At 33.1% G+C, this 27,790-nt stretch overlaps 1 protein-coding gene across 8 annotated transcripts in view; it reads right to left on the bottom strand.

The window, feature by feature from the left end:
* Positions 1-27,790, bottom strand: part of Atosa (atos homolog A) — an 85,316-nt gene that overhangs the window by 1,899 nt on the left and 55,627 nt on the right. For 7 of the 8 annotated variants that reach the window (XM_047538139.1, XM_047538095.1, XM_047538113.1 and 4 more), the window contains 10 exons: positions 25,425-25,609; positions 24,027-24,229; positions 23,607-23,732; positions 20,638-22,480; positions 17,956-18,069; positions 15,059-15,138; positions 14,203-14,311; positions 10,066-10,224; positions 4,485-4,553; positions 1,943-2,142 (listed from right to left, as the gene is read on the bottom strand). In XM_047538139.1, the coding sequence (XP_047394095.1) occupies positions 1,943-2,142; positions 4,485-4,553; positions 10,066-10,224; positions 14,203-14,311; positions 15,059-15,138; positions 17,956-18,069; positions 20,638-22,480; positions 23,607-23,732; positions 24,027-24,229; positions 25,425-25,609 (3,088 nt within the window). Of the gene's footprint in view, positions 1-1,942; positions 2,143-4,389; positions 4,554-10,065; positions 10,225-14,202; positions 14,312-15,058; positions 15,139-17,955; positions 18,070-20,637; positions 22,481-23,606; positions 23,733-24,026; positions 24,230-25,424; positions 25,610-27,790 lie in introns of those variants that run through there. The other variant, XR_007106891.1, reaches the window with a different exon arrangement.

Below are 27,790 nucleotides of genomic sequence, written 5' to 3'. Positions count from 1 at the left end.
ATTCATTTTTTTCTGAAGTCTTTCACTTTCCCTATCTGAAGTAGAACATGGTAATAAGCTTTGCAAAGTACACCATTTTTTTTCCCAAAGAGATTTCTGTATAGCATTTACAGTATCTGGTTATAATGTGGGGATTATAAAAAAAAGAGGCAACTGGTTTTTATTCTGGCAAATGTTACTACAAGTAGCTAAGGTTGTTAAACTTCAAGAGTGGACTAAGGGCTTAATGGTAGAGTGCTTGCCCAGCATATGTGAGGTCCTGGGTTTAATCTGCAGCCCTATAAAAAGAAAACAAAAACCCCTTAGAGGAATGGTGTCAAATGGAAGTTCAATCAGAGTTAAATCTTTTCCTAGGTTGGGCTGGGAAATGGTCTCACGGTCTGCTACTTTTTAACATTTGTCTTTGTAAAAAATGTTTGTTTTTTGGTAGATTTCTCATTACCACAATGTATGTAACATTTCCTATGAGGTTCATATCAGGCAGTATCAGGCTGGGTTTAAATACATTGTGCTGGTTCAATGTGTCTTTGGAGGCAGAACAGTAGGCAGAGATGAGAAAACCAATTATAAGCAGTTTGAGGGGGAACAATTAATAGACTTTTCCAAGTATGGGACTTGCATGAACAGCTCACTCCTTATTCACCCCAGGTCACCAATTCCAAGGCTGATATATACATTGAAGAAAGCTGGTGTTCACCACAAGTTACAGAATAAAAAAGCCCTCTGCTTGAACCCTAGAATAAAGGTGACTCATGATGAATAAAGCTCCTTATAGTAAGGAATAAGTATACAATGAATGTCATGAACATGACTGAAAACTTTCAGGTACTAGAAACAGAATTATGGGGAAAAGGCTACTGAGCCCTCTCTTAATCAACTGATTTGTTCATGGTTCTGAGAACTACATTAGGATTTCAGGGACAAAGACCTTATCCCTGGATGATGGCAACTTGAAACAGAAGGGTAAAAAAATGACCTCTCACAACCTAGAAGTATGAGTTGGGCAGTAAAAGTTATAAGAAATTTCTTCTTCCTTTCTCTCTCCTTCCTTTCTTTCCTTTCTTCCCTCCCTCCCTTCCTTTCTTCCTTCCTCTTTTTTTTTCTCTCTTCTCCTCTCTCTCTTCCTCCCTCCCTCCCTCTCTCTCCTTTCTTTCTTTCTTGTATTTGGGGTTGAATCCAGATCTCCCAGCCTTTTTTTCTCAAAGATAGTCTTAAGTTGCCCAGGTTAGCCTCAAACTTGTAATTCTCCTGAGTTGAGCCTCACCAGGAAAAGATATTTCTGATGGAATCATTAGAATATAAACTCTATGATTGCAAAGATTTTGTTCCTTCTATTTCCCTAGTGTCTAGAAGTATTCCTGGCACACAAATAATTTTGAACAAGTGAATGTAGTATAAGAACTTCTCTGTCCAATACAGTAGCTTCTAGCCACATGTTGCTATTGAGCACTTGCAATGTGGCTAATTCACAAACTTGAGTTGTGCTTTGATAAAATATATCCTTGATTTTAAGGATTTAGTAAAACACAGGCATTTAAAATGTTTTTATATAAATTATATATTCAAATTATAACATTTGGATATGATAGGCTAAAAAAATATTAATTTTACCTGCTCATTACTATTTTTTGATGTGGCTACTGAAAAATATAGAACTATGTAGATAGCTCAAATCACATTTCTGTAGAACATCATTGGTTTAAAAAATGTGTTTCACTGCCTCAGATATATTTGAATTGTTTTAACAAACTATTTCATGTTGAACAGCTATAAATTCCATAAGTAATGACTGCAGGGTAGTATACCATGTACTTTCTATATCTTGGCAATCATCAAGAGTTCCCATGCTAAGCAAAATCCAAGGAGTATAATTAAAAAAAAAAAAAAGCTAAAAAAAGTTTAGAATTGTCTTAAAGTAACATATATTAATTTGAAACATTACCTCAAATGTATGAGGTAGCGTAATAACCGTTCTTCTGTCTGTCGGATGTTCTCTTTATTAATACTTTTCTTCATGTCTTGTTTAACAGGTACAGAAAAAGTTCTTTGTCGTAGGAATGTCTGATGATTGGCTGGCATATCTCGCAAGTCATATATCACAACAAACATCTTCACCACAGTCTTATTAGGATTAAATAAGGTCTGAAGAAACAATATAAAAATTATTCTTTAAAAACAGTGATTTGTTAATGTGACTCAGAATTATTATCCAATAATTAAATTGTTTTTTTAATAATAATTTAATCCCCACTGTATATAATTCAGTTTCAGGGATGAAAGTAATAAAATTTTGAAAGTTTACAAAATAATATTTAATGCTCTTTTAAAGGTTCAATTTAATTTTTTATTTCACAATAATATAAATTCCTGTAATAAAATCTTTAGTTACAAATTTCATATTAGAAATAAACAATATATAACTTATCCTTGTTCATATTTTCAGATAGTTCCACTAGCTTAAGAAAAATATACCCTTACTGGTTGTTAAAATATTCTACTTCAATTATTTCAAACATTAGATTCTCTGGAGACTATCAATTGCAAAATTCACAAAGTGGAATTTTTCTCACATTTTAATGGTGAGTTAATTGAATTTTTAAAATAAAAAATACTAGTTCAGTAAAACCAGAATTTTTGATATCTTAGGTATCTATAGTTATTGTAAAATTAAAAATAAATGCTCAAAGGAGAGACTTTTCTATGTGAAATTTTTTTTCAAGTTTAGAAAATAAAGCTCATTATTATGAGATCTGAAGCAGGCTAAATAATACTTTATGTTCTCAGACTTGGAATTGTTTCAAAATTTGCAGTGACACTAGGCAATTTTTTTTTTTTTTTTGCCTTACTGGGCATTGAACCCAGGGGTGCTCTACCTCTGAGCTATATCTCCAGCCCTTTAAATTTTAAATTTTATTTTGAGACAGGATCTTACTAAGTTGCCCAAGTTGGATTCAAACTTGCAATCCTCCTGCCTCAGTCTCCTGAGTTGCTGTGATTACAGGTACCAGCTACCACCCCCAGCTAGGCTTCTTTTTTTTAAATCATCAATATTATTATAGAAAATAATATGTATCCTTTGTGAAAACTGAAATTATTCAATTGGTACTTGGCTATTAATAATTGAAAGAATGTCATTTTTAAAAGTACTAGTTTTTAAACAAAACCCCAAGCTGCTGATCTGACTTTAACCAAATTACCAACACATCAATAGGTAACTTGGTGCCCATGCTTTCAGAAGCTCATCCGTGGCACTGGACATCACTCACTGAATCAAAATGAGAAATATATCAATATTATGATCCAAATTTTGCAATCTAGTGAGTCTTAAGATTAAGGCTAATACATTTAACAACCATAACATCTACCAAGCCAGGAATTTAACCATGATTATACATTATTAAATCATGTAAGGAATGAAAGACATATCCAAATTTCATCTCTAAAATTAACCACTAACATTGGTTATCTCCAAAACAAAAGGTGAATATGCTGCCTCTGGGTTAATTATTCACAGTTTTCCAGTGACCCACACTTTCTCACGGGCAAAAGAACAGAAGATTAACACTCCTTTAGTTCAAGAAATTCATTTTATATAAAAATCATCCTTTAATATGCAGTGATTCTTCCTTAGTAAACGCACACAATGCATAGTACTATGTTTCATTCTTGTGAGATATGAAATCAACAAACATATAGACTCCTTGCAATATTGGAACAATGGTGATAAGTTTGACAGAACACTGAATACATTGAGGCCAAAGGTCATAAAAAGCCTTGTTGGTCTAGACCAGATCTTGAGTGCAAGGAACCAGCCTTGGTTAGACATTTTAGTCTGTAAACTCCATAAAAGATTTGAGGGCTTGGAGTATCCTGGATCAGGCTTGGAGATAAACTCAATTGCAAACTGGCCTTGCTATCACATTATGTTTCTGAGAACCCTAGATCAGGGAGAATAAAAGAACTCTACTGGGCTAGACAGTCTCTCCTGAGCCAAAATATGATCAACACCCAGACTAAAGGAATGATGCTTTCTCTGCCCTGACATCTGCAGACTAAACATTTATTTCTACGTGGAGTATTCATTGTATTAGATCAATGTTATGTCATTATAGTAGAGATAATACAATTTTGTTTCCCAAGTCTTCCTGTCAAAGCACTATAATATTTGGGGCCTCCTTTTAAACAGATAAATCTCCATATGGCTTATTATAATGAATAGAAGGCAAAGGTAATGTTAGGTTCTAATTATTTGAAAATAGCTCTATTTAAGTTATGCATTCACCTTGATTAGCTTATTAATGCTTTCCTTTTGGGGAGGTCCCCAAATGGGTCATTCCTGGGGCAGAGCATGGAAACTCCAAACAAAGCTGCAGCCCCACTGTTACTTACCAAAGTTGTTGCAGCAGCAGTAGCAGGAGAAAGGGCTAAGTTCTATATGTATGTGAGAGAATGATTATTGCAATTGTAGACTATAAAACACATACCACTTGTATTGTTCCTGAAGGAGGTACTCGATAACCCCTTTTACCAAGGGACTCTAAAGTAATCACACCCTTGAAATAAAAGAAGACAAATTAAGTACAAACTGATGCATATGTATATAAATGACTAAAATAAGAATAACACATCATGTAATTGTTAAATTTCAGGATTCTATTTCTATGAAAAAATTGAATTAGCAATGATACATTCTAAGAGTAAAGAAACAGTGAGGTTTCCACTCTCCTAAACAATTTTCTGTTCTTCCGGAGACTGATGCAATAAATAATATATAGCATCAATAGCCATTGTGCTGAAAATTTCCACTGAGGTATAAGATATAAGATTAAGAAGTTTTCTAACCAAAATGGAAATAAAGGAAGGTTATAGGATTATTTCCATGTATAGGGAAGAGGAGTAATGAATAAGCAAACAATTTATTGATTTTGGGGCATGTAAAAAGTAATGCATGTGGAAGGGTCTAAACCTTGACTCAAAAAATAATCATTCTTTAGTCAGGGAATTAAGTTACATATCTGGATTTCTGACTACAGACAAGGTAAAAAAAATTAAAATTAATAAAAAGGAAGATGAAGAAAAAGAGCTTAAGCATGTTTGGGAGTCTGTGGTTCCTGACTGATAATCTATAGAAGAGATGTTCAAGGCAAAAAGTAGAAAATGAAGGTATAATCATCAACTTTCAAGGCTGTTTTTCTTCTATCTATATATAAAATTCCATTTTTTAAGGATTAAATATTTCTTGTTTCCAAGGATTAAATACATCATGCTGTATCTTAATTTGATCTTCTTAAGGAATTGCATTTTAGTCATTTATTTATTAAGTAATCTAAGAATTCAAACTGATTATAAATTAAAACACAGTGATCCAGAAAGCCTAAGAGCTAAGATTCGAGCCAAGGATAAATAAAGCTAAACTGGAGTCATTTCATTAAAAAAAAATCCCAAGGATATCAAGAGACCTCTAGTCTGGTAATCAAAGAATGGTCCTCAGAGCAGCAGCAGCAGGACCACTAGTGAACTTGTTAGAAATGCAGAATGACCTCTCCTCAGATCTGTCAAATCAAATCTGCATTTCAACAAGATTCCCCAGATAATACCTTATGTACATTTAAGTTTGAGAAGCACTGCTCTAGAATGTGGAGTTGTCTTTCTGAGAAGTCCAAACACTGGGGGAAAAGTGAAAACTTAAATAAGTTCATTGAATGTGTGAAAGCTTCTCAATAACCAGAGTAATCAAAGGACTACAGGTGGTAACTGTGATTATTAACTCTTAGGTATCTTTGAGTAATGAATGCTGATTTGTTCATTTTAATTGGGTAATACTTTTGAGTAGCTGAGGTAGTTAGGTGGAATTACATGCTCAACATTTTGTGGTTCTATAGTTACATACTGTATGTGCCAAAACATGCCAACCCTATATAAAAATAAACATAAAACAGAACTGTCCCATTAGGTGACACCTCTTGGGTTCAGAAGTTAGACTGGTTGGGGGAGGTAAAAGTAAGTAGAAAAAAGGAGAAGGGAGGACCAGACTCTGACATAAAAAAAATCCCTTAACTCCAAGTACACAACACTTGACATTACACTATTAAATTAACATATTAATACTGGGAAATGGGCACTGAAAAGACATACTTGAGTCTTGACAAATTCAATTTATCACACAGTCATTTAAAGTACAAAAACAGTATCATCAAACTGCATCACTAACCAAAAACAATTAACAATTTCTCACTCATATTCTACATGTTTAGTGAGATACTATGCATTCCACTTTTCATAAAAAATGATATGACATATAACACCCCTCTCCTTTCTAGTTCCAGATATAAAAAGTAAAATATACCCAAATAACAATTCTTTTTTTTTTTCTTTTTTCCTCTGGTACTTATAACTCAAACCTTGGGCACTTGTACATCCCCAGATCTGATTTTTTATTTTTAGATAGGGTCTTGCTAAATTGCTGAGGCTATTCTTGAACTTATGATCTTCCTGCCTCAGCCTTGTGAGTTGCCGGGCTACAGATGTGTGCACCTGAAATAATAGCTACTTTTAATATCACATTACTACGTGTAATACATTACTATTCTTCCTCACCAGACTTTAGTACCCCCCACACACAGGAAAACAGGTAAGGCACAAACTACTAACATGCCTATGCTTATTTCTTTTAATATACACAATTCCGATAGTTTTTAAGAGTACAATAGTAGTAAATAATCAATTTTAAAAGAAAGACTATACATTTTTGAAAAACTTTTAGGCTTAGGGCAACATTAATTTTTTAGTACTGGGGATGTTTTGCCACCAAGTCTTTTGCTTTTTCTTTAATTTTAATTTCGAGATAGGGTCTTGCTAAATTGCTGAGGCTGGCCTTGAGTAGCTGGGTTATAGGCATGCACCACCATGCCCCAGCCAGGGTGACCCTTTGTAGCTCAGTGATAAAGAGCCCATGGGTTCAATCCCCAGTATAGAAAAAAAAAAAAGGAATAGTAAAGATAAGCTAAATTTGAGTCAGAATCTTATATAAAACTTTCTCAAATTATTGTGGAATAGACCATGCAAAGATAAGTGCAAAACTTAGTGAAGTATACTTTGATTTAGTTAGTTACAAATGAAAGGAAATCATGCATGGCTCTGTCAATATGATAATAATGCAAGTCATATTCTAAATTTGCCAATGGAACACCTACATTAGATATTTCTGCCTGGTTTCACCATACAATAGTTTCTAAATAGCTCAGTGTTTTCATGTAGCACTTGGAGAACATTTTTACCATTGACTCCCAATTAGAGAGAGAGATTATATGGCTCTGAGTTATCTTTAAGGAATTCTTTAATGAAAAGTCGTATATCTCCTCTATATCACAAAGACAGAATTTTCTGTACTAACATTCTACCTTTATGAGCCATTTGTAAAATTTATGACAAGAGGTCACAAAGTTACTAGAATAATAAATGTGAGTATTGTGTGTCAGTTCTGATGGTCTGTGGGATGTATTCTTTTTTTTTTTCAGTGCTAGGCATTGACCCCAGGGACACTTTACGATTGAGCTGCATCCACAGACCATTTTATCTTTCATTCTGAGACAAAATAAAGTTGCTAAGTTGCCTAGGCTGGCCTTGAAATTGTGATTCTCCTGCCTCAGTCTCTTGAGTAGCTGGAATTACAGGCTTGTACCACCTATGCCAGGCTAATAGATATTACAAGACATAAGCAGTCCTTTGAACTGACTGAACTACTAAAATATAAATAATATTCCCTGAATAACAAAATTAATTTTACTAATTTACAGTAAGAAAGATTTGTGTTCTAAGATTTACAAGGGACTCATTCCTAATAAGTAAATTTATCTAGGGAAAAATGTAATGGATAGTTGGCTGAAGATTATTATCAGAGAGAAGGAATCAGGGATTCTTTTTTGGGTGCTGGGGATCGAACCTTATGCTTACAAGGCAAGCACTCTACCGACTGAGCTATCTCCCCAGCCCCAGGGATTCTTAAAAGGATAAAAACTCACTAACTTACTTTATACCCTTCCTAATATCTATTCAAAATCTGCAATTATATGTACTTCTGTACTTTATGGAGACCCAGTGACAAAAATCTTTAATCTACTGATTATTCATTTTTAATATATCCAACAAGGTCAAGGATCTATGCTATTTTGCTCAATTTTTTTTTTTTGTACCAAGGATTGAATCCAGGGGTGCTTAACCACTGAGCCATATCCCTAGCCCTCTGTATTTTTTACTTTGAGACTGAGTCTCACAAGTTGCTTGGGGCCTCACAAAGTTACTAAGGTTGGCTTTGAACTTGTGATCTTCCTGCCTCAGCCTCCTGAGCCTCTGGGGTTACAGGTAGCATCTGGCAATGCTATTTTGCTTTTTAGTGTTTCTTTTTTTTTTTTTTTTTTTTTTTTTTTTTGCAGTGCTGGGAATTGAACCCAGGGCGTTTCCTTGTGAGGGGAGCACTCTACCAACTGAGCTATATCCCCAGTCCCCTATTTTGCTTTTTAGAAGCATAGTTTAAATTATCTCTTGCTTATGAATTTTACTTAAATATATTTATTTGAGCTGTTTTTTAGTCATTTCAGTCTTTATCTTGTTTCTAAGACATCCTAATAGCCATCAGGTACTCAATTTACTAATGACCTTATCTTTCCGTTCTGTCACTATGTACAAACTATATAAAAGTTATGAGATATCATAATGTCCTGGTAAAGCAAAATAGACATCTTTAGAGCTAAATTTTATATTGTAAGCATTCTAGTATGAGAAGTATTAATTTGGTGCAAAACTTGTCTCAGTGATACTTTCCATTTTATTAACAGTTATTTTCCCAGAATGATCATGGGAAAGTGGGTACATCTTTTTATGGTAAATGAATAATAGGTGGTATACATGTGATAACTTGGCAGGTTGGCGAAAGGACAGCCTTTGATAATAACTAATGTAAATTTTCATGAGTTAATACCTCTAAGAGTAAATATTATTGGGAAAAAAAATCAGAACTATGAGCTTTCTATTAAAATATGCAATACTGATCAGATTCTTGACTGAAAGATTCTACCTTCAGAATGGAGTAAATCTAAGCAACTTTTCTTGAACAGTGTCAATAATAAGTAAGCCATATAAAAAGTATAATTTTCTTTCCTCTCTGTGGTTTCTCAATTATGTAGAAATTCCTTTTCATAGTTTTCATTAATAACAAAAACATTACTACCAATGTTCTTGAAAACCTTAGAGGTGGGAGAGAGGAAGCAACTGGGTCAAGTGGTAAGTTAGGAAATTCAAATGGCAATACCAGGGATGTAAAATTCCACATCTATAGTAATTTACATTTCTCAAAGTAAGATTTAACACGAAAACCCTATATTTGACTCAATATTTTACATCATTCTTGTAAATTTTTTATAGATCTCCATCATTAGCCACTTCTCCCTCTTTGTATTTTAAAAAAAGGACTCATACACACTCTAGAATTTAGAATCATTTTTGAAGTAGAAGTTTACCCACAACCCACTAGAATAAAAAGTAGGAAAAGTAAAATCATAGATTGAAGGCTCAAGACTGTACTCTAATTCTCTTTAGCACTCATGTTCTCCACTAAGACATTAGCATAAGTCAGAAATTATTAGTATTCCACAGAACCCTAGGATCAGAAAAGAATAACCAAAGACAAATCAAACAGGAGAAAGGGGAGTGAGTGAAAGAGCCTCACAGAGGCTGGAGGTCACCAGATCCTTACCTAAACTCTACTAAGATAAAGACCACATCGGAAGACAATACTTTTGGAACTAGAGTATATAGTAAGCACTTGAAAATTTGTAGACTTAACAAGATGAAATTGCAGTGTCACTGATCAATAAAATCACACAGAAATAAATGCTTAGCACCACACAAACGCAAAAGAGGTTTTTTGAGCTAGTTACTATGTATTCAGTCTCTAATTTTTTCTTAGAAAATATTTAACACTTTAAAGCACTGCACCAAAACAATTAAAAGCATATGTTATTAAATTTGTTGATTATGGCAGAAAAAGACAATTTAAAATATACTTGCCATATAAGGAGAAGGAGCATTATCATCTGAAACACTGTAGAATGACACTTCAACTGGAAGAGTCAAATGTGTGGGGCAAAAAATACCACTTGCCCCTACCTCGGCAGTAAAGCCATCAACTATGCCAAGAGGATCTAAACGATAGTTCAAAACAGATTCCTGGAAGATAAAATCATTTGGTAAAAATGATTTACCAAAATTAGAAAGGTTAACATGTTAATTTCATTTTTATTTAAAGAAATATATTACCATTACCATTCATTCTAACAATATAAAATTGGTTTTAACCCATGCCACGTTCTTTATCTGGCTTGAAATGAACCTCATCTCCCACTAGTCATCCATCTTCCTATACAATTGGTCCTTCTCTCACTATTCCAACCAATGCTGGACTCCCTGAACTTCACTATCACTTATACCTAAATGTGTAATATGTTAGTTTTACATCTATAAGTAAAAAAATGTGCTCTATCGGAGAAGGTATTTATCTATTACAGTGCTTATTTATGGTACTAAGCATAGAAATGCTTGAAAACTTAACAGATAACATGACATGTTCCGTCAAAAGATGAAGCCAATCACTTAGAATTTTAATTAAGAAATACTGCTTCTTTTAAAAATGCTTTTGTATGTTATTTGTATCTTATCTTTTAATTTAAAGAACTGTAAGTGTGCTTTAGAAATACTTAAGCCAGGCCACGGTGGTGCATGCCTATAATCTCAGCAGCTCTGGAGGCTGAGACAGGAGGATCACCAAGTTCAAAGCCAGTCTCAGCAAAAGATAAGGACTCAGTGAGACCCTGTCTCTAAATAAAATACAAAATAGGGCTGGGGATGTGGCTCAGTGGTGGAGTGCCCCTCCAAAAAAAGAAAACTATTCTAAAGATGAATAAAATTTTCATAGGAAGAGCAATATAAAAATGAATATGGATAAGACAAATGACAAATATTAGTTGCTAACTTTCTTGGATAATTCAAAATTTTGTGAATCTAATATACTAGCCTACAGTACATGCTGGGTCCTGCAATATGACAATGAAAGGAAATAAATTAACAACTAACAAAACTGTTCCTGCTTGTAGATCACATGACTGTTTGTACAGAAAACCCTAAAGAATCTTTTTTAAAAACCTATTAAAATTGGTGAGTTGAGCAAGGAAATAAGTGATACACACACAGTTATATTTTAATATACTAGTAATTAGCAATTTGAACTTAATTTTTAAGTATACTTTACAATATCTCCAGAAAACATTATACACTTAAGTATACATCTACAAAAATATGTCCAAAAATCTGTAGGCTGAAAAATATAAACACTGATTTTAAAAAAAAATCAAAGACTAGTTAAAGAAATTTTGAGGAAAAAATAATAAAGTTAGGACTCACACATGATTTCAAGGTTAGAAAATTTGACATCCATATGCATAAAAATAAATCTTGACCACATATTCATATGACTTACAAAAATTAACTAATTCTGGAAGAAAATATAAAAGAAAATCTATGTGATTATAGGTTAGGGCACCGTTTCTCAAGCAGGGCACACTTGGCAAGAAAGAAAGAAAGATAAAGGGAGGGAGGGAGGGAAGGAAGGAAGGAAGGAAGGAAGGAAGGAAGGAAGGAAGACAAACCAAAGTATAGTCACTTTGGAAAACAGTTTGGCAGTTTCTTAAAAAGTTAACCATGTATCTTTAATACTACCCAGATGTTCCAATTCCAGGTAGTTGCCCAACTGAAATGAAACCTTATGTTCACAAAAAATTTATGCACAGATGTTCATAACAATTTTGTTTGTAATACCCATAAACCTAAGACAATCCAAATTTCCAAAATTAGGTAAATGAATTAATAAACTGTAATACATACAATGGCAATACAAAGGAATGAACTCTTTTAAACATAGGACAACATGGATAACCTCAAAATAATGGTGAGTAAAAGAAGCCTCAAAACCACTTGCCAAGAGCAAATATAGTATGACTCCATTTATAAAGAATTCTAGAAAAATACAAGCTATTTTATTGTGACAGAGGGCACTTTATTTGCGACTTCTCTATAAATCTAAATTTACTTTCTATTCTAAAATGGGATTTTTTATATCATACGTTTTAAATAAATTTTAAATAATAGGATTTCCCCATAAAGTTAAAGACATTTAAAAGTTATTAAAATATTTATTAAATAAATTTTAAATAATAGATTTTTGAGATCAAATGGTTCAAATTTTAATATCTAATAATTTTTTAGGTTAAATGGTTCTCGTATGGGAAAAATAATCCATTTTCAGTGGTTGTTGGTATTATGTTGGACTGAACTGATGGAAGAAGATAATCACAGGACAGATGAGTTGAATGGATATAAGGTTTTGCAATAGAAAACTCTTAATGGTAGCAAGAAAAGGTGACTAATTAGAAAAAGAAATGAAGGATATCCCTGTATTCCAGTGTTATTCTGGGTCAATATGTTCACAGGACTCCATTTAAAGTCTCGTAAATAATGTAAAAACACCCAAATTCCCCTGAACATTATTACAAGAATTTAGATTTTGTCCTGTTTCATAAAACAAGACCAATGTGAAAGTTAAGAATTCAAGACTATTCCCCAATACACCTTTCTTGTAGACACAGAATGTCAAATTCACCAAGTAAATGCCTTCTATAATTTACTGAAGAGCATATCAGTTTCACTGTAAAGAGAACAAATATGGGTTGGACAGTCTCAGAACTTCCCTGTATTTTTCCCTTAAGTTTTCCCATAACAAAATGTATGAATATTTGCACCAATAGAACCCTCTGAAAACAACAATGTATCAATCTTTTAATGGTCTTCCTTTTTCTAAGATTTTTATATACCAGACTGCTTTCTACTACCTTTTATACATTTTTATAGTATAAAGGTTGAAGAGCACCTGATTATGGTCTATGCAATTTTAACTCTAAAACAAAGAGGAATAGAGTTTAAAACTGACATGGAAAAGAGATGAGTTAACACAAAATATCTTTCCTTTCTTTTTCTACTAAAACTTTTGAAAAATAGCATCAAAATTAAAATAATTATAAAGCACAATGGTCACATACTGTGTGTCTCAACTCTGGTAAAGCTATTTATTTTAATTAAAAATATAAAATTTAAATTATTTTTCCCTAAAAAATTCACCAATTAAAATCACTTTTAAAATGGCATTTTCAAGTACATGTTTAATGTTTAGGTGATTTCTAATTAGAGAGAGATAACCAAGTTTGGTGGCACATCTAGCTATTTGGGAGGCTAAGGCAGGAGGATTGCAAGTTTGAGGCCAGCCTTGGCAACTCAGCAAGACTTTGTCTCAAAAAAAAAAAAAAAATTGAAAGGTGGCGGATGTAGCTCAATGGCACTGTAGTTGCCTAGCATGTCTTGGGTTCAATCCTCAAAATTGAAAAAACAAAACAAAATCCATGAATATCTAAACCATGATATTATGATATGCTTGCTCCCAAGTAGAAATATTCATATTAAATAAAGAAGTACATATATCAGAGATCTTTAGCCATTTGATCTTTTAAAACTTCTACTATTTTATAATAAAAAGTAGATTTATATTTACAGAGAAGTTACAAATAAAGTACAGAGAACCATTTGATTTTGTGAATTGATCTCCTTGATCATAAAGGGGCTGTGGGGGCTGTTATCAGCCCATTATCACATTTCCTGGGTAGCTGAGTCTTTTTTTTTTTTTGGACAGGGTCTCACTATGTTGCCCAGGTTGGTCAAATGATCCTCCTGCCTCAGGTTCCTGGGCTGCTGTGTCTCTAGGCAAGCGCCACTGTGCTTGGCTAACAGAGCCAATTTTGTCAGAGAAGATATGGTAAAGTCTTTCCTTTTGGTTAAAGTAACAAACACCTCTACCTAACCTGATTTCACCAAAGTCCTTTACCTCCTCTACCAGTTAGCCAATTCTAAGATGTCATTGCTAACAATTCTTTCAACTTCTCGTGAAACAAAACAAAACAAAATTAAAAAGTTGATTTCAAGACTTTTGGAAAAATGCAGCTGATTTATTTTTTCCCTTTTTGTAAAGAAAGTTAAAAACATAAATGATATCCTGAACCAAGTTTAAGAAACTTCAGCTCTTAAAATAGTTTCAAAATGCATTACCTCAAAATTTCCTAGAAGACTAAGACTTGTTATAGGTGGAGCACTAGAACTCAAAAAAGGTTTTTCATGAATATCTGGATCATCTTCAATGTTTAAACATGGCCGAGTACTAAACAAAAAACAAATCAGCAAAAGAATACATTAACAACAATATTTTCTATTTACTTTTGTACAAAATTAAATTAGGAGAATCTGAACAATTTTACTGAAACCATCATAATAAAATTAATGTTATAGCATTTTAAAACATAAAACTTCTGGTTTAAAATTTCAGATTAGATTTCATATTTGTTATTCAATATTATGGAGGATATTCATATATTTGATAAAGGATGGATATATGTATGTATGTGTATATTAATCATGCCAGAGAGTTTCCAGGTGAAAATCACATGACATATCATATAGTGGCAACTACTGGAAATATTTAAGAATTCGGGTTTCTATATCAATCTTCATTTTTAGCTGAAAATAAAAGTACAAAGGCAAAATTATGTGACTAAAGAATATAATCAGCAGGCTGTGGATGCAGTCCAATGGTAGAGTATTTGCTGAGCATATGTGAGAGAAAGAAAGAAGGAATAGAATCTGAGTATTACTTGCCAACATGGAAAAAAGGTTAAGGCTTTATTTTTTGCAAAGGAATAAAAAGTAGAGTTTAATGATCAGAGATATTATTGCTACTCATTTCTCTTAATTTCTTTCTGATTTATCCTTAATAACTGTGTGTACATAGTATTATTCTGAAAATAAGATTTGTTACAATTTTGACTTTTACAGTCAATGTTATTTGTTGTGAAAGACCAGAATTGTGTGAAATTGTTTCATGTACACAAAGGAATTTTAAAATAAATACCTTCTAGATGATAAGCTTTTCAGATGCAATAATGAAGAATCCAGATCAAAGCAACCTGATTGTGTCTTTCTTTGAGGAACCTAAGGTCAAAATAATCATTTGGAATATCAAAAGACTCATTTTTTTTCTTGAATTGAGAAACTGCTTTTCAAATGAAAGCTACACCTATCTTTAAAATAATAAAACTTCTCTCATAACTGTTTACTTCAAATAATACTGTTTATTACATATTCTTTCTTATGTTCTCATCTAATTAACAGTATGGAAAAAACTTATAATTAAAACATTTTTACTAGGTTTTGAGTTTTTGAGGAATAGAACCAGCTTTTTCCAAAATCAAATCTTACATAGAATATACACACACATACACGCATACACACACACACACACACACACACATAAACACACGACTTTTAATTTTTAAAATTTATATACTTCTGTATTGGAATTGCTAGCTTCGACACTCCTTTGCCCATCCCAATCACTGCAACATTCCTAAGAAGTCTAAGGCTTTACAGAAAATAGGTTTGAAAAATAATACTTTGGATTTCCAAACACTTTGTATATCAGATTGTGTTTAAGACAAACCACCACTTACTCAAAATATCCTAAAAAAAATACCCAGAGAAAAATTAAAGATAAAATATATAATATGAAAGTTAGGCTGGAGTCTAGAATATTAAACATGTAAAATATCTGATTCATTGGTCCAATTGACATTGAAATATCTACACATTAACATTTTTGAGAGTTTCATAAGGGCGCCATGCTATTTATTTTAGTCAGAACTTATTTGTAAAATTTTCAATCTAAACTCATGATTTCTGGAAAGTTCTCTACCTTCATTTATTCTAAAATTACATTTTCCTTATTTCATCTAGTTCTTCTTTCAGAATATCTGCTGGACTTACACTGAACACATCAATCTATTTTCTGTGCCTCTTTCATATTTTACCATTTTTTCCCTTTTTGTACTTTCTTCTAGGTGCTAGGTATGTACATACTCAGTTGCTAAATTTCTCTTCCATTAACCTACTATTTTATCCAACTTTATGCATAATTCAAATATATTTTTCATATATATAATTTCTATTTAGTTATTTTTCAAAGGCATGTGTTCTTTCATCTTAATTCCCTATCTTTGCCTTCATTTAGCACTTAGAGCATTTAAACAATTATATTTAACTCCCTTTCAGGCTACTCTGATGACAGGTTCCTATATGTGAATTCTTGTATTTCTTGTTTCTACTAATGATTCTTTAAAGGTGCTTTGTAATTTTTTCCCTCTGAGATCATCTTCAAGAAGACGTAATTTTTAAGAAAATCAATCCTTGGTGCCCTAAGTTATAGATGTGAGAGAGTTTGCTTCCTTCACTGGTACACAATGGATTTCTTGGGTTCAAATTTAGTTTTCATGGCTATTTCATTTCTGAATCTCATTGTAGGGTTTCTGAATTTATGTTGCCTATAATTGCCTTCCGTTTAAGTCCAATTTCTTTTGGGGGTTATTTTTCCTCAACCATTCCACATCTCCTTGATACATATTTCAGTAAATAGGTGAATTAAAATTTTTTTGGTCTCATTTAATAGAAAGTCAGGCCTTTCCTGGCTTTAATGAAGAGTTTAGTTTTTTCGTTATGACTCAGGCAAACTTGCAGCCTTGACTCCTGGCCTAGTAGGAGCATTATCCCTCACTCTGCATTAGATTCAGATTTCCCAGAGAGCTACAATTTCCCCTAAGTTAGTAATTGGAGACTTATTTTTCTTATTTTTATACTATATTATGTCTTTAGAAGTTGTTATATTCCATCCAGGACTTGAAAAGGAGGAAGAATTTTCCTGTATTTATTTCAGTCCAAAATATTGACCAAAGTCTGTCTTACCTCAGGTTTAACTGAGATGGCAGTCACACCAACTAATTATAGAGTGCTTACTATGTACCAAGAATGATTCTAATTATCACCATACTATTAAGGTAGGTTTTATTCTCCCTATTTACAGATGAAAACCTGAAGGTCTCAGAGATTCTTTCTTACCTAATGTCACAAAGCTATGGTGAAGTCAGTGTGACTCCAAAGAGATGTTTTTAACCATTGCACTCAGATCTATAAATCTATTTGTAAACACAGAATAGTGATATTTATATGTCTCACAATATGACAACTAAATGCATGAGTTCAAAGTCAAAGACACAAATCAATTTAGTTTCCAGACAGGCACATTCATCAGTGTCAGTACTTACTGAGATATAAAAACTTTTTTTTTTTTTCAGATTTACCACTGAGCTTTATTCTCAACCCTTTATTCTCAACCCTTTTTATTTTTTAAGACAGTTTCTCTAAGTTGCTGAGGACCTCACTACATTGAGGTTGACCTCAAACTTGCAGTCATCCTACCTCAGCTTCCTGAGTCGCTGAGATTATAGGCACCACACCCAGCTATAACTATTATATAAAACCCTTTAGACACCAAGTTTTTTAAAATATTTTTTTTTAGTTGTAGATGGACACAAACCTTTGTTTTTTTTTATTTATTTATTTTTATGTGGTGTTGAGGATTGAACCTCACATGTGCTAGGCAAGCACATTACTACTAAGTCACAACCCCAGCCCTGACACCAGGTTTTTTAAATATTAATAACAATAAAAATATTAGGCAAAAGAAACTTAGGAAAATTTTTAATCCTAATAAAATAAATATAATTTTTATTTTAGTATTTTTTCCATATTATCACCTGGCTGTTAATTGTGCTATCAAACAATAAAATGTTTTACAACTCAAAATTTATTTCAAAAGTACTTAAAATTTTTTCAATTAAAATTTGAATATAATTATTTGCAAATATTTCAGATGTTTGCAGGTTTTCAGAATGAGATAAGAGGGAAAAAAGCACTTACAGGACTTGAAAGAAGAGGTAATCCAGTTCGAGGATGAAAGGCTCTGGTTGAGGTTCCATCCAAGGAATGGAAATTATGTTTTCGCCAAACACTTGAATGTTTCAATGTGGTCCTCTGTTAAGAAAATAGATTTTATTTATTTATTTATTTTTGGTGGTCCTGGGGATTGACCCCCAGGGGACTTTCTACTACTGAATCTCATTCCAAACCCTTTTTATTTTTTATTTTGAGACAGGGTCTTGCTCAATGTCTAGGCTGGTCTTGAACTTGTGATCCTGCTAAAATTATAAGTAGGTGCCATAGCACCTAAGTATTAGATTTTAATGGTATATTTAAATGCCATTTAAAGAACTTGTATAGCTTTTTAGTTTTTAGATTCATTCCTAATGCTTTTTGAGGTTTATACCCCTGGTGCTGAAGCTGATAATGTATCTCTATTTTATGTTTATACACACATACACACACTCTAATTAAAAAACAATGCCTAAGATTTTTTAATATGCTGAAAAACACAAATGTTCTAAAGTACTCCCCAATACAATTGCCTTATCAACATGTTTACTCAGAATCTAGCATCTAGTAAACTAATATTTAATTTGTAAAAAAAAAAAAAAACTATTCATGAGTAGAAAAATTAGTATGACATTCTAAAACAAAATTATAGTGAGAGTCATTTTCAGAGGATTTAATTTGGTGATACAAAAACATAAGTATTAATTCAAAAATGCAGCAACTCAGGAGGCTGAAGCAGGAGGATGGCAAGTTCAAGGCCAGCCTCAGCAACAAAGGGAGATTCCATCTCAAAATAAAAAATAAAAAAGGGTTGGGGATGTGAGTCAGTGGCAAACTGCTCCTGGGTTCAATCTCAGGTACCAAATAAAGAAAGAAAGAAATAAGCAGTCACAGCACTGCAGTTTTGATGCTATTCAAGAAACAAGTAAGCCAGGTATGGTAGCATATGTTTATAATCCCAGCTCTGCAGTAGGCTGGGCAGGAGAATCACTTAAATCCAGGAGTTTGAGGTCAGCCTGGGCAATAGAGCAAGACCCTGTCTCAGAAAAAGAAAGGCTAACTTTTTTTAAATTGGGAAATATATGTCCAAAGATCAGAAATTCATAAAGAACACATGAATAAAAATTAGGGAAAAAAGGATTAATTTAGATCCTGATGCTACCATGTATTAGCTTTGAGTCCTTGCCTAAATTACTTAATCTCTGGGCTACAGTTCTCTATCTATAAATTAGTAAAAGCACCTACCATCATAGGCTAGTGAGAAGATTCAGTAAACTAACATCTAAAATATGTAGAAGAGAATACTTGAACACCTAGTAAACAGCATATGATTATATTTAAAACAAGCACATGAAAAAACTAATTATAGTATCTTGAAAAACAATGGCCAGTTTATCTATTAGGTATCAAAAAAGAATAAAAAAATGATGAGGTTTTGTTATGCTATCCAGGCTGGTGATCTTGGGATCTTCCTGCCTCTACCTCCCAAATAGCTGGGATTATAGGTGTGCAGTGGTGGGCCCAGCCAAAACCCTAATATTCTGAAGGCCAGGACAGATTTCTGTGACAATTGTAGTTTTAGGGAATATATTTCATTTAGATAGAACATTACATGTTTATGAATTATTTTAAAATCTTTTATTTAATCATCAACGCAACTCAGAGAGGCAAAAAGAGATTTAGCCTTCTTACAAAATTGACATATGAGATTTTTAGAAGTTATTTGACTTATCTGGTATAACTCAAGGACTAAACTGTGAAGCCAAAACTACAACTAGTAGTTTTGACTAATAGCTTAATGATTCTCCTAGAGACATGCCTAAAGCTATTAACTGGGGCTGGGCATAACATAGTGGGCAAACTTATGCATACTAGGCCAGAGTTGCCAACAAAAAAAATTAAGCTAACATAGTTTCTTTTGAACTCCTGTTTATCTTCATCAATTATTCGTTAAGTACTAAAATTTAAAAATAAAACAGGAAGAATTAAAATGAACCCAAGAATTGTACAGTCCACAAATTTGTCCTTCATTATATGAGGCAGAAAGAACTGTGGATTGCAAGTCAAAAGACCTAGGAGAGGGCATGGTGTGCCAGTTCGGCCCCCAAAGACTAGTACAGCTACTGGTATGTCATTTATTCTCTCTGAGTCTCAGTTTCCTTATCTGTCCTACCTGTCATGGTAAAGTACAAAAGAACTAAGTGTTCTGTAATTATGTGCTAAAACTGAAAGCAATATACAAATACTATACAAAATCAAAGTATTTTTATATGTCAAGTAGTATTCATTCTCCTAAATTTATAGACCAAATATTAAAAACTTTAGTTCTATTGAATAGAAGAAAAAGTTAACAGATATTTTAGATTGTGGATAAGGGGGAAGGACAGAGTTAAAAGGTCTCAATAATAGACCTAATAAATCACTAAAAAAATTACTGCCATAAGAGCAGTTTTTCAACCATGAGATCTTTATTTTTTCTACTTACCTAGTATTTACTGTCACAAGAGTATATTATTTGTAAGGAGGTTAACAGTTCTGTAGAAAGCTGATTATATCAGAGTGTGTGTTTTATAGATAATGGACACCATGGGCCTTTAATAACTAGATCTTCTGTGAACAAAATTCAAACCATAACAGTTGAGATTTATTAAAATATTAGATGTTACCTACCAACACTTCTGTATTTTTAAGTCGTTCACATGTTGACAAACAGTTTTTTATACTCTTTCTTTGAGAACAATTTTGAGGTTTTTCATCAGTTGAATCTTCTTTCTTATCCTTATTTTTTAATTGGTTTGGTTTTTTGCATTTGAAACCTTCATCGTCTTTATTGAGATGATTTTCTATGCTATTAAGTCGAGTATTTTGCTCACATGTCTTTGGGCTTTTTGATTCTTTATCTGAACAATTCTTTTCATATTTGTTCAGATATTCAGACATTTCCAACATAGTAATTTTTAATTTTGAGTTATTTGTTTTTGAATTATCATACTGGAGACTGTCAAAAGATTCTGGATTACAATTCTCATTTTTTATTTTGTCCTTACACTTATTTGTACAAATCTGCTTGTCAATACTGTTACACTCTGAATACTGTTTATCAATTCCATTGGTAATTTCTTGCTCCTTAAATTGTGACTCAGAAAGTGCATTTTCCAATCTGCTTATCAAATCTAAGTTACTTTCATTGCAATGAGACATATTTGAAGAAGTCAATACACTAGTAGCTTTGTTCTGTGTCTCCTGATATATATTTTGGATGATTTGACTAGGATTGTTCTGACACTGATTTCTTATTTGAGGTTTCAAAGAAGACTTTCCTTTACTATTGCTTTTAAAGGAACTAAAAAATTTATTAGGTATTAAGTTTTTCTCATCACTGTTGTCTCCTAACAAAGAAAATTTTGTATGAGAAATGGAAATGGAGGAGGCATCATCCTTAGTTTTCTTCAGCAAATTTTTGTCTTCATATGAACTCCTAAATACTTTAGAAGGAACCAAGTTGGAGTCATGCATGTTGAATGACGGACGAGGAACATGTGATGCTGTTGGATCAATGTGCTCCAAATGATGAGCAATTCTTGCAATAACATCTTGTCGTTCCTGGAGTAAAGAACCTATCAAAGGATTAGTCTCTCCAACAGAACGATGAGAATAAAGACCATTAGAAATGCAAGTTTCACTTTGAGAAGTTTCTGGTTTTACTCGAATTTTCCCCTCATTGGTGCCTTCTGAGGAAGTAAACTCTGAACTACCAAAAGAAACAGAGAAAGTTTCTTTACATTTTCTCACATTTTCATTTTCTTGTGAAACCCGGTAAAGTTTTGAATTAAGTGAACTAGACTCTGGAGTAGTAAATGGATGTCCAGAAACATGTGAAGTGCTTGGATCACAATGCATCAAATGCTGAGCAATTCTTGCAATAACTTCTTGTCGATCCTGTATTAAAGAGTCTATTAAAGGGTTAGTCTCACCAACTGACTGCCAGGAACTCTGGTGGTTAGAGACACTAGAATCAATCATTGAAAATGATTTTAAAGTTCTCACTGATGTCTCATGTGACTTTATATCCCCTAAACCACTGAAGCCCAAAATATTGGCTTGAGATGTCCCATAGTCAGATTTATTGCCAGAGCCTGGATAGAGTTTGACATTTTTGACGGCTGCAGTATACTCTGGAGTCGTGCCCTTTTTTACATGTAATACACTTTCAGAAGCCATGGTCCAAGCTGGTTTGCTACACAGACGCTGTGAACTCTTTGGACTACATTGTTCTGTTTCATTAGAATTTCGGTGCTGATGAGTTTTAAGTTCATTTTCTTGAATTCTTTTCTCATACAGGCCAATGTTAGTGTGAATACTACACGTCAAAACCGGGTAACTAGATTGTCTGGGTAAAGACTGAACGCTGACTTTCAAGGCCACATTGTGAGAAACATTGGGAACAGGAAACACATGTTCAATTGGAGTCTGTGAAAAATTCCACTGAAGGTCTACGTCAGCAGCACTGATTCTAGAGTCAAACAGTAAGATACAGAATCAATGGATTGTAAAAGTCACATCTTTATCTTTCTATATTATTTTAAAAATGTAAAACAGTCACATACTTATCTTTATTTGCATTAATTACCACTGAAATTTGCTTTTAACCATTTTACCATGCATATCACTTTGATAAAACCAACATGAGTCGTACCTTAATGCTTGGAAGAGATAATCTTTTTAAGAATACCAGACTATTTAAGAATTCAAGTTCAAGAATATTGTCATTGAAAAATATATTTGTCAAAATAAAAAGAAAAAAGAACTTATTTACTAGAAAATAAATGGATTCAGATAATTTTATTGTGCAAAGTGACTAAGAGAAATCTCATGATCACCTGCCTAAAAAGACAATTAATTGCTTGTAGGGGGTGTGTGTGCATGCGCGTGTTTATTTTAGGTAAGGCCTCACTAAATTGCCCACAGTGGCCTCAGATTCAATTCTTCTGCCTCAGTCTCCTAAGTAGCTGGGACTAAAGGCATGCCACCACCACAACCAGCTATATTCATATTTTTCAAGATGCCAAGAAACTCAGGACTGGGGATGTAGCCTCAGTGGTAGAGTGCTTGCCTAGCATGTGTGAAGATCTGAGTTCAGTCTCTAGTACCACACACACAAAAAATTTATCAAACTGTATAGTTAAAATTTGTGCGTTTGCCAGTCATGGTGGTACATGCCTGTAATTCCAGCTACTAGTGGGGCTGAGGCAGAAGATCTCAAGTTCAAGGCCAAACTCAGCAACCTAGTGAGCCTTAAAAAGAACTGGGGATATAGCTTTGTAGCTCTGTGGTAAAGTGCCTCTGGTTCAATCCCCTGTATGGAAAGGAATGAAGGAAGGAGAGAGAAAAGAAAATAAATTCAGAAGCCCACAAAATGTTTCCAAATTTATAGTGGTAGCAGTAAATTGTTCTCTAAATAAGTTTATCAAATTTATTCTAACAAGTAAAATTCATACTGACTCAATCTAAATTTCTCAAACTTGTTTTGAGAAAAACCTCATTAAATTTTATCCACTTATATTCAGAAATGAAGGAAAAACTATTTTTTAAAATTGCATTCAGCAATGTGAATATGTACATTTCTGCCCTAGACATACCTGTAAAGAATATTTCGTGGAATAGCACCATGAGAAACACTCAGCCATGCACTTAACTGAGAAAAAAACACAAATGAGCGGACAGCCAACAGAAGAGTCTTCTCTTCAATGAATCTATCACCATTCCTAAGGAAAGTAACAAAGCATAATTTAAATGTCAGCAAGCACACAATGATTGAATCATAGGAAGAGAGAAGCTGAAATAAACATATCATTCAGGAGGTAGGCTTTCAAGAGCAGAGGAATGAATGTACCAATGTCAAAGTTATAATTACTTAACATAAGTATTAAACATCTAAGTATTAAATTTTACTACACAGAGAGATTCAAAGACATGATACAATATTTTTTAAAAATTTTAGGAAGTAATAAAAAACTTGATTTATCAGGAACAACTTCAAACTAAGCTTAACAACTTACTGTCGAGGAACTGGCTCCAAGATCCATCTTTCTAATAGTAATGCATCTTGCTTAATTGCAGGATCATTTAGATCAATGCCTTCTGTGGTAGGCCCATCATCACTGTAGCAGCAGTCTGGTAGTAGCATCACTTCTACCATGATTGGAAGATTATTCTTCCACAGCAATGTGACCTCAGACCTGGTTCGTCTGGCTTGGCGACACTTAGAGAAAATGAATGTAAGCAAAATCTCTCAATAATCTGCCTATCTTTAAGTTTTAAAATTGTAAAGTAGATAGATATTAATTAGGAAGGAGTCATCTGTTGCAGAGCTTTGTTCAGGCTTGGCTACTTAGATTTTAAGTAATGTATTCATGCTAGTGAGCTCTAAGTATAGGGATTAGTATTGGTATTTATGATGCAAATTTTCTTGGGGAAGATATCTTTGTTGCACTTGTGAAAAAATAACTGCTATATACAATGCCTGACAGGTCTCTGAGTTGACCCAGCCTTGTCTAGTTTGTTAATTTCATAGGAAAGGTTAATCAATTAATTAATTATTTCTGTGTAATAGGAATTGAACCCAGGGGCACTCTACCACTGAGCTTCACTCCCAGCCCTTTCATATTTTTATTTTAATACTGGGTCTTCCTAAATTACCCAGGCTGGCCTGAAACTTGTAATGCTCTTATCGCAGCCTCCTAAGTCACTAAGATTACAAATGTGCCATGCCTGGTTTAATTCTTAAATCTGAAAACAAACTCATTTTCATTAAACACTTAAAATAGGTAAGTTTTTTTTTTTTTAAAGTTTAAATATTTGGACTACTTTTTTTTTTTTTTTTTTTTTTTTTTTTTTTTTTTTTTTTTTTGTGGTGCTGGGGATTGAACCCAGGGCCTTGTGCTCGCAAGGCAAGCACTCTACCAACTGAGCTATATCCCCAGCCCTGGACTACATTTGATAAACTAATAACTGGGAGAAAAATTCCTAAGCCAAATTGTACTCTACCTACCAAAATATTTTAAGTTATTATTCAAAAAATTAATACACTAACAGAGTATTCTCCCATTAAAAAAAAAGGAGCACAGAGGAAAATTGGTTACGCTGAGGAAAATAATCCTCAATTAATTTACTAAATGAACATGAATACTAAGTGGAAGAGACAGGGCTGAAACTCTAAAGGAAAACGCAATCAGAACAACTTGAGAGTCAACTTGAGAGAATGAGAGGGCAGATGTGAAACTGGCTACCCACCCCCTCACTGATCCACAAAGCTACCTGCCCTGCTTTCAAAAGTCTTGGTTAAGAGCCAATTTTATATTTAAATGTGAAAATTATAATTGTGATATAATGAAGGTGATAACAGAATTTACACTAGTTTACATAATTTTTTTTAAAGCATTCAACCTGATTCTCACCTGGGCCAACTTGTCACTGCATTCATGTTTTGTAGTTACTGGATAACAAGACTGTGCTGGAGGGCAATGGAAACTTTCCGTTCGACCTTTCACAGAACATTCAGGTGTTCGACCTTCTGTTATTAACAAGGCCAAAGAGACCAAGAACTCCTCTGCATCATATTCAAAATATTCATCTAGAGAATCTGGTATAAAAAGAAAAAGGAAAATCTTTGCATCATGTTCAAAATATTCATCACATTAACATACTTTTTTTTTTTCCAGTACTGGGAACTGAACACAAAGTCTTGCACACTGTAGTTGCGCAATCCCTCCTCATTGAACCAAACCCCCCTTAAATATTCTTAAAAAGAACTCATCTATTGTGCCTAAAATAACAAATATTACATTCCATATTCACTAATGAAAAGTGAAAATACAGAAAATTCTTGATTCACACAGTATACAGAATTATAAAGAGATGATGAATGATTCCAAATTCCAGGTGAACAGACTGGTTAAAATTATGGCATAAATAAAAAATAATTATGGCAAAATTATTTTTACCTAGGTTTCAATTAAACTACTGAAGATTATGCTCATCTGATGAATAATTATGTGTTTTTAAACAGGTATAATTTTTTTAAATATAAAAATCACTAATAGCCAAAAGGTTAAAATGTCTTATTATGTCATATTTTTAGGTAAGATTTTTAAAAATATTTTTTAGATGTTGATAGACATATATTTTATTCATTTATTTACATGTGGTGCTGAGGATCAAACCTAGTGCCTCACACACGGTAGGCAAGTGCTCTACCACTGAGCCATAACCCCAGCCCCTGGTAAGATGTTTTACTGTTATTATTAAGTATTAGAAAGAAAATGCAAGTACCACTGTGTTTCTCCCTTTCTCTCCCCTCTCCCCTCAAGTGAGTCCTGTTTTCATAGCATTAAATCTGTGATATGGACATTCACTGCCACAGGGTTCTCAATGCTTGCTATATACAGTGATAACTGTTTCAGAGGGAAAAGTGCTATAATTAGCTAGAATTAGAAGGAGGTCTATTGTGTAATACAAGAAATATGATATTTTGGTTATTACATAGTTCAAAACAATCTAACCTACCAATGTTTTCATTTAGTTAATTTAAAAATTTCTCAAAGTGCTCTAATTGCTTAACAATTTAAAAATTAACTTGCTATACAAGTCGAATACTCATGAACAAATGTGCACACAATACTTCATTTAATTTATAATTCTGAAAATGTTGTTCTTATCTCTGCAAATTAAACAACAAATATTTCAAGTGTTCACTACACTGTATTAGGTGATGGGGGACATAAAGTTATAACACACATAGTTCTTATGACTTAGAGATGATTTAAAGAAAAAAGTACAGCATGCAATGGGTAGAAAGAAAGTGCAACTTGGACAGAGAATTTCTGCAAAGAAAGTAAGAGAAAGGAAAGACTAGAGTCAGATTATGAGTACTCTTACAGGGAGTAAACTTTATTGATCCAAATTTAAGAACTTTCAGAAAATTCTAAAATAATCATGTGCAACATATAAAATGACAGTCAACACTTGATAACTTATCATTCTCTGATATTATCAGTGCTAAGTAGTTTCTACACATTGATTAATTTTCAGAGCAGCTCTAGAAGATGACTACTACCTCCATTTTATAGATAAGTGAAGCATGGAGAGACAAGTAACTTGCCTAAGATAGCTCCAACAGGAAATAGCAAATTTGGAATTTGAACCCAGTTTGGTTTCAGTACTGGGGCTCTTAACTAGCATACAAGCTGTCTTTCATTATGGTTATAAAATTTACTTTTATATACTTCCATGTATTCTTTGAAATATAAATGAAAATAATACATTTCACATAAATTTTAATGATTTTGATATTTTTATTTTATGGTATATAATTGTTTTCCAAAAATAGGACCCTAATTTTTATAATACTATGCCAATGGGAAGGGAAAGAGCTCAACTTTCCTTTGGGAATAAAATTAGGTCATAAATCAAGGGTCTCCTGGGACTCATTGAATTAAATTATGGTGTCCTTCATAAAGAGGGAGGCAAAAAACACACAAAAGGAATCTATTCAATACCTCCCTGGTGGGTTTTCAAGGGTAGCTCAGGCTTGTCATGGCATGATTATATGGCATGATTTTCACTTCCAGGACATTCTCTGTGCTCACCCTATTCCCTCTCCCAGCATGTGGTATAATCCTGGGAAGCTAAGAATTATAGCAGAGAAGTGGCTTCTAATCTACTGAATGCTGAATGATGCCAAGATGTCAATTATTCCAGTCCCAAGGATGGTCCATGGCCCAAGTAATGTCTCGTGTATGTGCTATTATTTTTTAAAAAATCT

This window comes from Sciurus carolinensis, chromosome 2 (genome assembly GCF_902686445.1).
Source record: "Sciurus carolinensis chromosome 2, mSciCar1.2, whole genome shotgun sequence".
In the NCBI taxonomy this organism is placed as follows: domain Eukaryota; kingdom Metazoa; phylum Chordata; class Mammalia; order Rodentia; family Sciuridae; genus Sciurus; species Sciurus carolinensis.
This window is presented reverse-complemented; position numbering and strand designations above follow the sequence as displayed.